Genomic DNA, 14,747 nt, shown 5'->3' with positions numbered 1-14,747 from the left:
CCTATTTGCTCCATGTAGCATCGGTTGCACGATGTGTAGAGGAGACCCTGCCTTTGAACATCCAGCCCAGCACAGACAACCAGGGTGCCAGGAGGAGCTGTGCTTCAGTGCCAATCACTTCTGAAGCACCTCGAACCCCTTCATAGGCTGCCAGTATCTCTTTCTCAGTTGGGGTATAGCTGGCCTCAGATCCTTTGTATCCCTGACTCCAAAAGCCGAGGTTGACCTCAAGTCTCCCCTGGAGCTTTCTGCCAGAGGCTCCAGGTAGGACCATTCTCCCCAGCTGCGGTGTACAGTACATTTTTTACATCTGGCCCGGTCCGGACTGGTCCAAGGGCTACTGCATGAACTATCTCACGTTTAATTTGCTCAAAGGCTTGTTGTTGCTCAGGGCCCCATTTAAAATCATTCTTCTTCTGGGTCACATGATAGAGAGGGCTTACAATCGAATTGTAATTTGGGATGTGCATTCTCCTGAACCCCACAGCACCCGAGAAAGCTTGTGTTTCTTTTTTATTAGTTGGTGGAGACATTGCTGTTATTTTGTTGATCACATCTGTAGGGATCTGGCAACGTCCATCTTGCCATTTTATTCCCAAAAATTGAATTTCCTGTGCAGGTCCCTTGACCTTACTCCGTTTTATGGCAAAACCAGCTTCAGAAGGATTATGTTCCCCCCTTTCTCAAAGACTTCTTCTGCTGTATCACCCCACCCAATGATGTCATCAATGTACTGCAGGTGTTCTGGAGCTTGCCCCTGTTCCAGTGCATTCTGGATCAGTCCATGGCAAATGGTAGGGCTGTGTTTCCACCCCTGGGGCAGTCGGTTCCAAGTGTACTGGACTCCCCTCCAAGTAAAAGCAAACTGTGGCCTGCATTCTGCTGCCAAAGGAATTGAGAAGAATGCATTGGCAATATCAATCGTGGCATACCACTTGGCTGCCTTTGACTCCAGTTCATACTGAAGTTCTAGCACGTCCAGTACGGCAGCACTCAATGGTGGTGTGACTTCATTCAGGCCACAACAGTCTACTGTTAGTCTCCACTCTCCATCTCCACTCTCCATTTGACTTTTGCACTGGCCATATGGGGCTATTAAAGGGTGAGTGTGTCCTGCTGATCACTCCCTGACTCTCCAGTCTACAGATCAGCTTATGGATGGGAATCAAGGAGTCTCGGTTGGTGAGATATTGCCACCGGTGCACTGTTGTGGCCGCGACTGGCACTTGTTCTTCGACCTTCAGCAACCCCACAACAGAAGGATCCTCTGAGAGACCAGGGAAGGTGGACAGCTGCTCAGTTTCCTCCATCTCCAAGGCAGCTGTACCAAAAGCCCATCAGTACCCTTTTGGGTATTTGAAGTACCCTCTCCTGAGATAAGTCTATGCCAAGGATGCATGGAGCCTCTGGACCAGTCACAATGGGGTGCTTTTGCCACCCCTTCCCAGTCAGGCTGATTTCAGCCTCCAGTACAGTCAACTCTTGGGATCCTCCTGTCACTCCAGAACTACAGATGGGTTCCACCACTTGACAGCTTGATGGCATTGTGGTACGCTGTGCACTGGTATCTACTAGAACCTTATACTCCTGCAGGACTGATGTGCCAAATACTGGCTGTAAGGTACAATATGCTGAACCCCTGAGACCAAGCACAACAACCCTTGAGAGCAAATAAATCAGCACTGTGATGAGTGACTATTAATCTGAAACAATGAATGCTTTTCACAAATACGATTAGACACACTCTGGTCAGATCTGTCATTATCTCAACCCTTCGTGCCCCACTTTGGGAGCCACAAAGAACCGTTATGGTTTAAGCCCAGTTTAAGCTGGTAACTCAGAACCATGCAGCCACTCACTCACTCTCCTCTTCATCCCCCTCCTCCTGCTCCTGGAGGTATGGGGAGGAGAACTGAAAGAATGTAACTCCCACGGGTTAAGATAAGAACAGTCCGTAACTAAGGTATAACACAAACCACTACTGCTACCACCAATAATAATAATGATAAGGGAAATAAGAAGTGGAGAGAATATAAAACTAAAAGGGAAAAAGGAAAAGAAAACAATAAACACAAGTGATGCACAATACAATAGTAACAATTTTAATAACAATTAACCCTCCACATAAACAGTACTTGTCTTAGTGCAATTAGAGGGGCAGCACATGGGACCAGGAAGAAACCATGACAAAGTTCTGTGCAAGGAAGTCTCTACTAATTGCTTCCCACAGGCTTCGGAGTGGTCCCTAGATCTGCTATAATTGGTGATATGTCTGTAGCTTCATTTGTGTCAAAGAAGGCCAGAATGAACTTTTGTTTTAGAAGAAGCTCTTGATAACAACACACAACCAATTTGAGCATGGACTTCAAAATCTTAAGAATTTAGCTTTGCATGGATATCTGGCTAGCAGCTCTTCCTCATTTGCATGCAATGACATGCAACCTTTTTTATCTGGTGGGCCACACAGCCTGTGGGAGAATTTAGTTACTGAAGTAAGATGTTGAGAGAGTTGGCAGTACAGCAAACAAAAGCATTCAATAGGAGAAATGTAGTAGCATTTGCCAAGAGACAGGATTTGGAGACACAGGAAGCCTCTCCAAGCAAGCCTCCAAGGAGGCTGAGCCACCAGCAGCTAAGAGATACAGTTGCAGAAAGAAGTACGAGAAAGGGAAGTTATCAAAGCTGAAAGGATTCTAGAATGGGAGCGTATGACTGTGCCTTCAGCACCTATGAAGTAGTAGCCTGTGGGAGCTACAGATAGAGAAACTGGGTTTTCAGGCACTGCTGAAGAACCCCATGTATTTTTGATAGAGGTTCAGAAATATTGTAGATTGTGACTCCTTTCCTCTCTTTTTTTATGGCAGGTAGGCATAAAATATCTTCTACGTACGTTTGTAAGTTTAAGAGGGTCTGCAAAAACCTCTTTGTGTAAAACCACTGTTCTAAACTTGGTATCTGCCCTAGGCTTTTATCCAAATGTAGCCTCTTCTCCCTAATACTATTTAATGTCTCTCCTTCCTCAAGTTCCCAGTTCCTATGTGCTAAGGAAAGCTAAGCCCACCTATGGTGGTCTTGCAGAACATTTTCTTTCTAAGTGCCTGAGTAAGCCTTTTTCATTCTATACACCCAAGAGACAATAAAAGTTGAGGAAGTCCTTATCCAGACATCTTTTGCTATACTGATACTGGAGCAAGTCTATGTCTACTTTGCAGACAAGCAACTCCTTGCGATAACATAATGGGTTCTTTTCCTTGCCTCTTTTGATGCCTGTTCACTGGGATGTCTAAAAGCCAAGCAAAAACTGGCTGGGTTTGAGGGTCAGATTTGCTGGTGGGACACATATGACTGGAAAACATTAATCAAATAGCTTAATCTATTCAAGGATGTTTCTTAAAACATGTATGTTCATAAGCACACATGGAACAGAAACACTTTCCATTATTCCTTTGCAAATTAAGACAAATTCTCAGTGATACCAAAGACCTTTCATGTAGTTCTGGAAATATAAGCAGACCTTTACTAAGGTAGGTTTCAGTTAACATCACAACACGATAACTACACCCTTTATTCAAAGTAATTTTTACTGGAGGTTTGTCTATATTACCTTTTAGGAAAGATTAATGAGCTACATTCTCCTGAAAAAAACCCCTACAAATAGCCTTCTGTGGAAAAAAAAAATGCCTAAAACCTAAAGTGTTCTCCACCTTAGATAATTTTGTTCCAAACAAACTCAGAAATATTACCACTTCAGGGTACCACTGAAGAGCGTCATAGATTTTCATGTCTCCCTAGCTACACTTTGTTTAATAGTACATATTGATGCCTATCATGGTGTGAGAAATACTATAGTATAACACTTGTTATGACTTGAATGACCAGGGAAACATATTTACTGAAAAACATAAGAATACGAGAATCCAAATAACATCATCCATATGGTTACACTTCTAGAATCAAATATAAATGAGTATTTTAACCAAGTACTTTGAGATTTGAATCTTGTGTAAAGGGTTGAGAGCTCCTGTAAGGGGAGTAAAAAAGGAGATTATAATTATCTTACATCAAGTCCCAATTACACCTGTTTGAGTTTTGCAGTGTTGCTAATTGCAACCAGCACCAACTATAATTTGTTGTTCTTGTCATTAAAGCACCAGAAGGTTTTTACATTTCTTGCAACACTGGCTGTTTAATTTACTCTGGTAAATAATGCCTTACTGGAACGGAGTTATTTATTTAAATATCTGCTCATCAAGGTAAGTTAGAGTTCCACATTTGGGTTGTTAAAGCCGATTTACAAAAGCAGTATGTGTGTGGTTGTATCTTAAAAAAAAAAAAAAAAAAGAAAAATCCCAGTGATTTTGTTCTACACTCTGAGACAAGCAAGAGCTTTTGTTGAGCTCTGGATTTGGAGGAAACTGGGATGCAAAGCTTCTACCTCCAACTGAGCAAACAATTCCCTATCTATCTAATCTGAGAAACTTGACACAGGATTTAGATATAACTGGTAAGGGGCATAAACTCCTGGGTAAATTCCTGCTGAGCTCTAAGCTTGATAGCCATTGTGAAATACTGCCCCTCCAGAATGTCTACAAGCAGTTGTCCTTTCCCCGTCCTGCTCACCTTCCTCAAAGTGACAATAATTTTTATTGCTAAATTCAAATCTGGTGGTATAGTAAACCTTCCTGTATCTTCTGGCCAGTAGCACTGATACACTGATAGCAATAGAAACAAAATTAAAAGAAATACAGATTACCTGTAGAAAATCCCATCTTCTTGTGGCACTTCGTAAATTCAATATTAAAATAGGTGACCAAGGCATGAATGTAATCATTACGCTGAATTTGGAGGCAGAATGCAGAAGTAAATGCCAATTCTTCAGTCTTCACTGTATAAATATCAACTTCCTGTTTTGAGGAGAAAGAAAAAGACATTTATAGGCAGATGTCTGTGATGCTGAGGTCATGCCTTACATGATGTACTTAAGCATTTTATTTAATGATCAGCAACAAAGACAACTGGCAGCCCTTTAACACTGCAAGAAATTAATTGTACATTTGAATACATCAATTAATCAGCAAACGATCTGGTTATCCAAGTTGACACAGTGTGATTATAAAGGTCACTCATAGAAGAGTGTATGTCCTTGGGAATGGCAGGGTGGGACTGCAGGAGCTAGAGGAAATCAAGGTGAAGATGTGCTTTGACAAATACAGGCATGTTTCAAATGCTCTAGCAACAAAAGACAGGGGTCATAATATCACTGACCTCCAAGCATTACTTCAGACACACTGCAAAAATGGAGAGCATAGTCTAGAGCGTCCATTAGAAGGCTCTTTTAGGGCATAATAGAGGGCTTTCTTAGCAATTGCATTCTATAATCTAAGAGAAGTCTGCAAAAACATCAAAAAGATGCAGCCGTATTTCAGTTACCAAGGTCTTTACACAGAACACATATCATGTGTTTCTGAAACTTAGAAAACTTCTGCTGAGACAATTTAAGCAAGCTATAGTTTGGGCCTGTCTGATTAGCAATACTGTTCAACAATAACTTAATCATAAGGAAAATTATTCTACTACACTGCAATGGCACCCTGAGCCACTAGTGTTTCTAAGTGACCCATGCATATAAGTGGTCATTTAAAGCCTTAAAATGTGGGTTTCGTTTTGGTGTTTTGGTTTTGTCCGTGTCCCCCCCCCCTTTCTTTTTTTTTTTTTTGGTGGTTTTTGTTTGTTTGCTTTGTTGTTTTGGGGTTTTTTGGGTGATTTTTTTTTTTTTTTTTTGGGGGGGCGTGTTGTTTTGCTTTGTTTTGTTTTAAAAGTTAGATAAAAAGAAAAAAGAATACTAGTTTATAAAGTCTCCTGGCAGACTCTATAGCAGCCTGCAAAATTTGCTTTCATGAGCCAGACTGGACTGGTAGGGGACAGCTGCAGATTTCTGTAATTTCTGGTGGCTTTTTAGTGGCATCACTGTGGGGAAAAATTGTGAATTGTGTCAGATAATGAGGCACATAAAAGGGATCTAGCTCCCTCTCTCTGAGCTGTATTGGCTTTGCAGGGTAAAGTGGAATCAAAAGCAGTAGGAAATATTTTTATTAGAGAATTTAGTCTCAGAAATACTGAATAGATGTGCTGGATAAAATGGTGGTAATTTTTTACAGTTATTTTTTTAAGGACCAAAACATGGTGGTTTTTTAACTATGCAAGATATGAGACAAATGTGGGGTTTTAAGTATTAGCTAACTAATATAGTTTTGAAACTGGCCTAGTCCTATTTTGGTGATCTCTTTGAATTGTACTCTGGCTACTATGCAGTCTTACATTAAATGCCACTGCTTATTAAATGTTAATTACAGCTGACAGTAAAGGGGACTAATGCTGTATCTGCATAATGTAAGTGGAAAAGTAATGATTTACTAGATTTCATTCAGATTTCAAAAACTACAAAATGGGCATAGTTAAGCAGGGATCTAATCAAAATACAGCTCTTAATTATACTAAAAAATTAAAATGTGTTAAGTTGAGCAACATATAAGTGTCAGAATTATCAGCTAAATAAGGAGATCCAGACTGCACCTGACACTCTATAAACGACCATGAAACGTCCCGTGCTACATGTCCCTGTTGCAGCGAGACAGACATCAAGTTTTTACATTCACTGCATAAAGAAGGGTTCTTGAGCTCTTCTGTGGCACAAATTGCTTTAGGACTGTGCAAATTATGTATAGAAGATCATTTATAATCACAATGATGACGACAGTGAGGTTGAAATGTGGTGTTGCCAGCTGCTGTGTACTTCTTGTTTGAATGGCATCACCCTAGCTGAAAGCAATACAGCTAATCAGAGAAACAGCCTTGAATTAGGTTTGCTGATGGGAAAAATGCTGACTTGCTGCTCATCAGTTTCCTCATACAAATCATAATTAAGGTTGCTTTTAGAGTGCCAATGTATGTCTTTTTGGATCCCCTTCTCAGACATTCATCATACTCAGCTAGGATTGTGTGAGCACAGAGCTAAATCAAAGATTAAAATCTCAGTGAATGTCTGGTTTTGGTGTTTGGGGTTTTTTTGTTTTGTCTTTGTTTGTTTGTTTGAATTTGGATTTAGGGTTGGGGTTTTCTCCCCCTTCCTCTCTCCCACTGCACCAGCTGTCTTGGTTTGAACAAAGGGAAATGGTCACTCCAACACAGGATGTGACAGTGAAGGCAGTGCAGGTAAAGACGCTAAGCTGATGTTGAAGCTGGAGGACCAGTAGCGCTGATACACGCAGGTATTGCTAGCTTCAAGAAAAGCATTGCTCTGAAGGCTGACAAGTAAAATTAAGTGCTAGGGAAAGGAGAAAGGGCTAAACCCTCTTTTGTGACAAACACTGAGAAAATTGCACACATGCATACAGATATGTGGGGAGCACTGAACGCAAGAGTCACCCCCACAAACAATATTCACAATCATTCAAATTTTCTTCTTTTTTCTTTTTTTTTTTTTTTAAAGAGTGCAGAGAACTGACAGAATGTGGGCAGAAACATTATATTCTGGGTGTTTCAGGGGAGCAGTGAAAGGAAGAATGCAGTATCTAAGATTGACTAGATAGCATATGTTGTTTTTCTATTAGATGAAAATAACAGGGATGCAAGTATATCTATGGCTTCAACATAAAAGATACCTTAGCCTGCTGCCAGGGCCCATTTTCTGCCATCTTTTCCTGCTTGCAGAGAAGGAAATGCCTGAAAATTACTAGGGTGTTGTTTGGGTTTTTCTGGGGGAGAGGTGACAAAGGTGAGGATGCTGTAAGGAAATACTGAGGGAAACTGTTGGAACAGAGTGACAGGGGAAGTCACTTAGAAAAGGGAAGTGAGATTTTCATGTGGAGAAAAGAGTAGAGAACAAAAATGATAAAAAAAGAGAGAAAATTAGTAGCATAAGTGCCTCTGGATTCACTTCAGGAGAAGCTGGGAGAAAGGAATGTGATTAGGGAGTTCACTGAAGTTACAGTGGAGCAAGAGAAGGTCTCATGAGGAGACTTATGGGTGAAGATTACTGTGGGAGAAGAACATGGGACTCATCGGAGCTCACAGACAAAGCACCTCACGTGTGTGGCTGGATCTCTCTGAGCAACAGTATCATTCTGCAGAAAACACTGCAGGTCTTCTGAAATAAGGTTTCGTACATGTGAATCACAGTATTTCCAAAACAGTGGAAATTTCTCAAAGAAAAGGGTATTTGAGCATATCTTTTTTTTTTTTTTTTTTTTTTTTTTTGCTGTTATACAACAAGAAAAAGCGTAGAAGAAGGTTTCTTTCTTTCCTTTTTTTTTTTTTCTTTGTTTGGTTTGTTTTGGTTTTGTTTGCTGGTCTTTCCCTGTATCTAGATAGGGGAGAATATTCAGGGAAGTCCAGCAATATTATTATAAACCGGATGTGGCATGTTCTTCATTCTTTTCTGGTTTTGTAAGTTTTGGCAATGCTCTCACTGCAGGTGTTTCCACAGGTATGTGAGCAATTCGTTGTTATCATAGTCTCTGGTGCTAACACCAAATCAAATTAGCATTGAGAAAAAGTTTCCGGTTACCCCAAACCCATTTGTATTTCTCTAGTGTGCAGGGGGATCAGAGAAGAAAACAGCTATTTTACTGAGTCTGAAGCAAACTTTTCCAGTTTTTCAGGCAATGTTACTGAATGCAGCAGGCTCTCACAACACTTGTATAATTTTCCTGAGATCAGTTATTGACTCTGGTGGTTTGAAGGTCAATACCCTCCCTGGCTATTGGAATTTAAACAGACCTACTTGCTAGAAAAATTCCTATGCTTTCAGGATGTATTTAAGAGATCATTCAAAGAGCAGTTGCTTCCACAACAGAGAGGATGCTGTATTCCCTGCAGTCACCACTCCCTAGTGCACCTGTGGCTTAGTGGCTAGAGTTTCTTGAAGGGTTAAAGAGTTGGGTTACATCCAATTCCTCAAGAGTACAAATGAGGATATTTTACTCAGGTCTCCAGTGCTCGAGATAAGTGGCATGGTTACACAGCATGCAGGGGTTGATGTCTTGGTTCACTGATTTTGTAGAATAATTCAGAGCATCTACTCTGGGAATTTAAATCAATGCAGAAACACAGGGCTCTGCTCTGTTAGGAATGCATCTAGTGACTAGTCCATCACTGACTAACGTGCAGGGAACTCACACTCACCTGGCTTTGAATACCCACCTAAAAAGTCCTTTAGTGAATCTAAGCTGTGCTATCTTGAAATGCTATAATAAAACATTTGGATAATTAAACATGCTTGCTTTGTTTATTCTCAAATGTTCTTTTATGTTAATATTACTCTCTGAATTCACAAATATTTTCAGGATCAAAGAAATGCACTTCATATAAATAAAACCACGTGCAAAAGTAAATTATATTAAAAAAGGAACTGCAGCCTCAGTTTTTCTTGCTTCCATATTGCCAGCTTGAACAAAAGCCTTCTTCCTTCCTGCCTTTTGTCGTCAATTTTTATTTCTTTTTTTAGTGATCAGTTTATGAGAATGGAGAGTGGGTTCTGCTTGTGTAGTTATTACCTACTTTACTCCTAAGGTGCCATTACGTGGTAAAGCACCATTCTGTGTACAGATAAAAGATGTCAGGCCATGAAGAATTACGTGTAAAACCTGAATACGAACAGTTTGAAGAAGTTTTTCTGTCTTCTTAAACCCAATTACTTTCAAAGACCTTCTAAAGAAAACATTAGATTTGCACTTCATTTAAGGGTATGCAGCTTTTATAACTTTTTATTCTGAAGAAGCCAACCCATTTTGCCACCTGATATCTCACTTTCCAGACATATTTTGTGAAGTCTAAATAGCTGCTTATTTTGTGTGCATTGCAATTTCAAATTGCTCTGGCTCAGGCTGTTTTCGGACACAACCATCTTGTGTTCCCCTCAGTGCAGATGGACTGTGTGTCATATCTCACATACTCACATACTCACATAGAGTTTTTACTTCTGTTCCTTTTTGCTGCTTTCAGTAAAGTTTCTGCAGATTAATGGTATGTCTTTCCTTTTGGCATATGGGAATACTTAATGCTGTATTTGTTACTGGCAAAAAGCGAAAGGGAAAAGTTAGAACTGAGTCTTTGGAATAAATGAGCACACTCTTGGATTCATAGACCTGATTGCTGTGAGATTATTCATGAGAGCAGTCCTCACACATAAGGCGCATTCCTACACATGGAAGGAATTCTAGATCTTTCAATATGTTCCTGCAAGCTATGAATCTCTCGTGAAGAGATATGGACTCTTAATATGCTCTTGTGAAGAGGGAGTAGTGGCCATTCCGTCTTATTTGTAGAACAGGGTACAAACTAACCTTTGGCTGCAGATGTTGGGGCTGGGAAAGCACAGTAATATTCTGGATAGGACTAAGAATTAGGAAGTTATACAAATAAGTTAGCTTTCAATTCTGATCTCATGCTCTGGAGTAAATTAAGAGTTTTTTCTCAGAGCTGACCAATTCAGAAACTGACGCTTCAGTCTTTTTTACTGCAAACAGAACTAATACAGCCCTTTTCCTCAGCAACATTCCATCAGTACTTTCCAACCTCTATTTACAAGAAGGTAGGGCAATTAAAGTTCTTATGTAAATCCACCATATCTCTATTTATCCAGTATTTGCACACGTATAATTTGTAAGTGTCTTAAGTTACAGTTAGCAGCAGCCAGATGAGTACAGAGTCACAAGGAGCATCTTGCTTCTGGGTATTCCATAAGTGATCAAGGTACCAACGTTCATGTTTAGCTCAAGTGACAGTATTGGGCATGTGCAGTATACTAGTACTAATTTACAACTGCACTATTATTTTCCTTCTTAGTGCAATATCATTCTATGATGATGGCTTCTGCAGCTAGTTAGAAGCATACAAAGATAGCAGTAAAACACAAGCAGCAGATCTCCAAAGAATCCTGCGGTTAGATGTAAACATTCATAATTAGGTATATTTGGAATTACCAAACCTTTATTAAACAGGCATTGGTCACCACTTGCTTTGGATCTACTATGTCCACCAAAGGCTCCTTCATGGCAACATCCCTAATACAGGTCATGTCAAAGCCGTACACATTCTCCCACCCTGTCAATGCAAATGAATGTATCAAAGATTAGCAGGAATAATAAAAATATGTTTCTCAACACGTCTTTCATCTGAAAGAATTTCTACCACCCCCTAACTTTCAGTTCTTCTCTTTTGCTCTTTGCTTCCTGACCCAGTTGTCTACGCCATCATTGCTATTTTACAGATAATACGCTTATGACAAAATAAACCCTCAATAGACATCTTAATACACATCTTGAAAAAGTGGGCGGTCTTTTTGGTGTCTCCAAAACTGTGTTCGAGATTTTTTAATGATTTTCATGGCTTTAGACAATTGAGAGTGTTGCCCAAAATCATATATGTCATATTGGGACTGGGGAATAGCTACTAAGGTTATTCGATCCTTTCCTATCCATTTTTGTTAATATTTCAATTTTTTTTTTATAGATTGCTATTCAATCAACAGTTTGCATGCTCTTTTAATTATTTAAGTAGCCTTAGTTTCAGCAAGTGAATTACTGACAGGAGTAGAATTACAGGTGCTTTTCAATATTTGGGGCAACCAAGTTTCAATCTGCATGTACATCATAACAAAAAGTCAAAATGTCCACTTTCTAAAAGATACAAAAGCAATAATGATCTTATTTGAATTGGTCTTCTAATTGTTTCAATAAATGCTTCTTATCTTGGTTTGGTTTTACATGTATTTTTTGTTGAACAAAATGAAAATGTTGAAAAGTACACTGGCTTTGCTCTTAAGATTGCTCAACAAAACGAAAACAAAAAACCTCCAAAAAAGTGAAATCTTGGTTTTATGAATCATATGATTCAGTGCTCCATGTGCAAGTCTAAACTGAACACTGTGAGCTTTTAAAAAACTTTTGGAACACAAGCAAGGTAAACTGATAAACAGCAATAATGAGCATGTTCGAAATGTCTTGTTTCTTAAGAGCATAGCATTTGAGCTACTGCCATTCCCAGAGGACTATAATGAAAAATGTAATATGAGCAAAAGATCTCCATATTTATAAATTGGAACAAATCTGAACATGAATATGTTGATATGTTATCTCTTTATTGGGCTGTTTCTCAGTATTTCAGGGGAGTTGATGATCAAAACTTACATTTCAAGCATCATGAGCATGTGGGAACTTCAGTTTATATTTATAGAAGCCATATGTTTTTATGTGGTTACTCAGAAAAGATCAACTAGGAAACCCTGAAGGAACAATTTACCCACAGAGTTTTTGGGACCTCCATCACTTGATGTACTTCAGCTTATATAGGATGCTTTTGAAATGTATGCTACAATCTGTATTAGACAGACATCTGTCACAGGAGTTAGAATTATGTTTTACATTTTTCAGGCAATCAGAGTAGAGTATAGTAGTACTCCGTGGTATTAATAAAGTTTGAGAAATCAGAAGTCAGACTTTTTTAGAAACCTTCTATTGAATTCTTTCTTACTAAATATGACCGTTCTTGAGCACCCTTTAAAATGCTTAGCCCTTAATCTCATATGAAGGCAAGACTCTATCCAAAATAAGAGGGAAAAAAGAAAGATGAAGAACTGAAATGCAAGGAGACAGCATCAAGGATTTATAAGCTGAAAAGGGAGACAAAATGGTGATGCGCATGGGTAGTCAGATGGAAAGAAATGAAAAAGACACAGAACTATTGGGGGGGGGGGGAGAGAAATCAGAGGTGAAATCAGAAAAGAAAGTGCCTTAAATGGAAACAACACCTAGAGAAAATAAAAAGAATCTGAAACTTTTTTTTTTAAGATGAAAAGGTAAGTTGAAAGCAGGTGTATTGTCTGTGAGAAAAGGAAAAGGTTCAAGGCATAGAAAGGAAAGGTTCAAAGGTAAAGTAAATAAGGCATAAGGGAATTTTTTAGGCTGAAATAGCGTTGATTCCTTTAGAGAATGGATGCCTCACACATACTTCCGAATTTGTAAATTCAAAAGAAAAAGGGAAAAATCTAGGCTGTGCTTGAGGAGTAGGTATAATTGTCCGTGGCACCTACACAGACTTCTTGTCACTGCCCCACAGCACTGGGCTTGCTTTTGACTCAAAATGGCAGTTTTGACCCATTGGCAGTTCTGTGTATTGGCACCGAATTTGATTAGCGAAACACCAAACTTTCTTTTCTGAGAGGAGCTGAAAGGGAAGGAATAAGGAGTTAGGCATTTTCATTTACAGGTTGACTGAACCCATTAATTACACCCAAGTTTTTGCACGTATTCTTAATTTATAAAAGTGCTTAGGAATTTTGTGATTTTTTTTCTTCCCCTAATTGAAAATGCCATTAAGTGAAATTGTCCAGCTTTAAAAAATAAATAGAAGCAAAAAAAGAGCAAAATAAAAAAGAGAATGAAATAATGTAGAACTTATTTCATCAAAACTATTTTGATCAAATAAATTTAGGTGACCAGTTGAATGTGAATCACGCATATGACCTTGAGGTGATGAAAGTGAATCACATGCTAAGACATGAGAAGTGTCCAAGAAAACTGGGTTTGCTTATCCTTGGACAGCAAAGGCCAATGGTGGGATTTAATTGCTATCTGCTGCTACAGCAACACAGATAAAGTCAGATTTTCTTCAGGTAACAAGAGATAAGGAAGGCGAGTTTCAGCAAGGAAAATTCTGACTGGATATTCCGAAGTATGTTTACTTCTGAGGATACTTCAGCCTGTGAACAAGGCAATCCTCATCTCTTGACTGCACGCCAGGGCACTGAGTGCCCTCCTTTAACTGTGAAATCTGGCCTGCCTTGAGCAAGAGGCTGGACGAGGTGACCTGTAGAGGTCACTAACAGCACCAGTTATTGAATGAAAATTCAAAGAAAAAAAAATTAAATGTAAAGTCAATTTTATGCATCTATAAAGTAAATAAAAAGTTTAGAACTTTAGAACTTTTTTTTTGTTTCACATCAAAGTAAAACGGAAATTTCTGATCCTCATTTTTAATTTTAAAATTATCACATGAAGTGTTTTAAAAACCTAAAAAAAATGTTGGGTTTTTTTTTTCTTCTTGACAAGCTTATTAGTTAGATATTTTTTCTAGGCTTATTTCTTAACATTAACAATTCATTTGCATCTTATTAATTCTTCTTGTTCTTTTAAAACAAAAACTAGCACCTGGATCGCTGTATTACCAAATTAATGTCAGTTATGTGGGATGATGTATTGATCAAAACAACAAAACTAAATATACTAAAATACGCATTGTAAAATAGAGGTAGAAGTACCAATATAACTCTATGCAAGGTCTACATCAGTTTACTCATGCACGTTTCCTTTGTGTACTTTACATTACTACAAGTTTCCTCAATTTCTCATCAAACTAGAGTTTTCTCAGTGTTTACGTTTACATCGGAATTCTGGCCTGGTCAGGATGATTTCTTGGCTTTTTTTGAAACTTTACCAGCAAAGAGATTACAGAAGGCCAGAGTTAATCAAATATTTTAGGGAAATAAACATAGAAGAGTGTTACTTTTAGGCATTTACTCACAGTGAATTTTGAAGTCCTTGTACTGTCTGTCTTCAATTGCTACCACGTACAAAGCAGCTCGGTCTGGAAACATTAGCCCTCCAGGTTTCTGTTGATGAATTGTGGGGAAATGGATCTCGTAATCTATTCACCTGACAAAGACATTACATTTTGAACTGCACATACAA

The 14,747-nt window shown here is 38.8% G+C and overlaps 1 protein-coding gene across 1 annotated transcript in view; it reads right to left on the bottom strand.

Annotated features, from left to right (window-relative positions):
* Nucleotides 1-14,747, bottom strand: part of LOC308229954 (protein arginine N-methyltransferase 8) — a gene marked incomplete at both ends in the record, with an annotated part of 64,011 nt that overhangs the window by 6,932 nt on the left and 42,332 nt on the right. Inside the window, 3 exons of the mRNA XM_080634354.1 lie at nt 4,754-4,904; nt 10,988-11,103; nt 14,581-14,668. Coding sequence (XP_080490480.1) covers nt 4,754-4,904; nt 10,988-11,103; nt 14,581-14,668 — 355 coding nt within the window. The remainder of the gene's footprint in view (nt 1-4,753; nt 4,905-10,987; nt 11,104-14,580; nt 14,669-14,747) is intronic.

The sequence above is a fragment of the Psittacula echo genome (genome assembly GCF_963264785.1).
Source record: "Psittacula echo genome assembly, chromosome: 1".
Lineage (NCBI taxonomy): Eukaryota > Metazoa > Chordata > Aves > Psittaciformes > Psittacidae > Psittacula > Psittacula echo.
Note: the sequence above shows the minus strand (reverse complement) of the source record. Positions and strands in the feature narration are given on the sequence as shown.